This window comes from Colobus angolensis, unplaced genomic scaffold, assembly GCF_000951035.1.
Source record: "Colobus angolensis palliatus isolate OR3802 unplaced genomic scaffold, Cang.pa_1.0 Scaffold50, whole genome shotgun sequence".
NCBI classification, from domain to species: domain Eukaryota; kingdom Metazoa; phylum Chordata; class Mammalia; order Primates; family Cercopithecidae; genus Colobus; species Colobus angolensis.
Window position 1 is genome coordinate 2,799,130 of NW_012118488.1, and position 2,353 is coordinate 2,801,482.

Below are 2,353 nucleotides of genomic sequence, written 5' to 3' on the forward strand. Positions count from 1 at the left end.
GATCATGCCACTGCACTCCAGAGCAAGATGCCATCTCAGAAAAAGAAAAAAAAAAAAAAAGCAACAGCAACACTGTGCTCTAAAGTACAAAATAAGTCTGTAAATCAGGTTCAGTTCATGAACTGCAAGTTTGTAACTTGTCCTCTAAAACAGAGCCACTGGCTGCAGCAACAGCTGTCTCTTACAATTAGATCCCCAAATCACTATATATAAGAATTACAGATAAGTACACACCATTCTGGTGAAAACCCATGACTCTTGGAATAAGATTCCCAACTTCCTTAATTAAGTAGTTCTTTGAGCTAGGAGAACTGAAGGACAGGATTTGGAGACACACCCTTCCATCCTCACAAATACACAAAAGTGACTCTTCCCAATCCTTTGGGAGAATCCGGTGGGTCCCCATTATAGATCCCCTGAATGTAGATGCTCACCACTCTCATACCGGCAGCTGGATAGATTGATCACCAATCATCTGGAAAAGAGAAAAAGGAAAGCAGCAAGACAGAAACACATTTGCCAGAACAAGTGACTGTGCCCAGAAACATCCTGTCCCAGGTGGAGCTCTCTAAAATCTAGCCTGCCATGCTAAGCCTGGTTTGACCATCCCTGTTGCTGAAGACATGAGTCCAAAGGGGTACAGCATGGTGGAAAACATGGCATCAGGGTACTATTACTCTACCCGGAAGGTAGAAATTCTGTGTTGCCATTACAGCTAATCTTGCTTGCATCTTCTCACTAACATATTGTCTCAAGCCTTTTACTCCTCTGGCTCTTCAGGGACAGGAATTGAACATCTTTTTGGCCAAAATACTTGTCTCCTTCCTCTTCCCCCATTAAGGGAAGCTATGAATAAGAAAGTGGACAAGCTTTTCTTCATCAATCAGTCTGAATGGAGCAAGGCATGGTGAAATATTAAACAAGAACCGGAATGCACAAGCTGCAGTTGGATCCTGATAAGTCAGTATGGTGCTATCATATTGAAGGTGTACTAAATTTCCAGGACAAATAAGCGCCTTCTTAAAACAAGGAAATCTTCTCTTCCTGCTATTTTTTTAAAGGCATCCTAAACACAAATAGAATGAAAATTGGGACAAGGTGTAGTTTTTTAGATTACACACACGATCATTTGATTCTATAAAACAGATCATCAAAAGTAGATTCTTTTTATATGAACCAAAAGTGGTGAGATATTGACAGTCCCGGCACACAGCTTCTCCTTTACCTTCTCATCATCAGCCAAGACCCCCTTCCCTCCAGGTCCTTCCTGTTCTTACCAACATGGCTCCCCATTCCCCAGCTTTCAATCCTAACCTCTTTTTCTTCCTCTTCTTCTTGCCTTGCTGCTGGGCATTCTGAAGTCTGTTTTGTGCCCCTGGGTTCACTCTCACAAAAGCCAGTGCGATGGTTTCTTTTGGATCTTCTATGGAACTGTCCCCCTTCTCTTCGGAGTTTGCCCCTTCCTGGCTTTCCAAAGTCCGGCACCGTGGCATCTCCCTGGCCTGGGAGGAGGCTCTGGGGAAATACCAGGCCCCTAGAGAGAGGGCAGAGTGAGCCGCAGTTACAGGGATCCACCTGCAGGGGGACCCCCTCCCTCGCTCATGTGGGTGGTGACCCAGGGTTCTAATTCAAGGCAACAGGTTGCAGTTTATACAATGCCACCCGGCCTCCGTGGTTTGATGCAAACTCTGGGAGGGAGCTGATTCCACCTTTTGCCATTGGCTGTGACCTTGGAGACGCACTCAGCCAACCCTAGCCTTGGTTTTTCCCTCCTGGGATTTTCAGGAGAAGCCAGAGATGCTATGCATGGCACCACCTGGTAAACAATATTAAAGTGAGTGAGTGTCTGGAGACAGTGAAGCCCCAGCCTTCCTAGCTAAGAGAGTTAGTCCCAGAGGGTGCAGGTAGAGGTGCTCTGAGGAGGTCTGTTAACTGTTTCAGCACTGCAGTGAACCTCCCACACAACAATATGCTGGCCTAAAAATGAATGCAATTGCTGCTTGTGGAGTACAGGACTAATGTGTAGCTGACTGAAAAATAAGATTCAAGCCCAGGGCCAGATGCAGACCTTCAGAGACACCAACCACAGAGAAGGCTATGTCTCCCCCACCATCCATTTCAAAATAAAAACAAGATCAAATTATAAAATACATATAAGGAAGTTCAGCAGAGATCTCATCCTCCCTGGCCCCATGAGATTTCTTTCATGTTTGCTCAAAATGGCAAATATTGCTGGGCACAGTGGCTCATGACTGTAATCCCAACACTCTGGGAGGCCGAGGCGGGCAGATCACTTGAGGTCAGGAGTTTGAGACCAGGCTGGCCAACATGGTGAAACCCGGTCTCCATTAAA

General features: G+C 45.8%; 1 protein-coding gene across 1 annotated transcript in view; it reads right to left on the reverse strand.

Moving 5' to 3' along the window:
* Positions 1–2,353, reverse strand: part of TTLL6 (tubulin tyrosine ligase-like family member 6) — a 43,974-nt gene that overhangs the window by 29,146 nt on the left and 12,475 nt on the right. Inside the window, 2 exon segments of the mRNA XM_011959883.1 lie at positions 435–475; positions 1,315–1,534. Of these exon segments, the coding sequence (XP_011815273.1) occupies positions 435–475; positions 1,315–1,534 (261 nt within the window).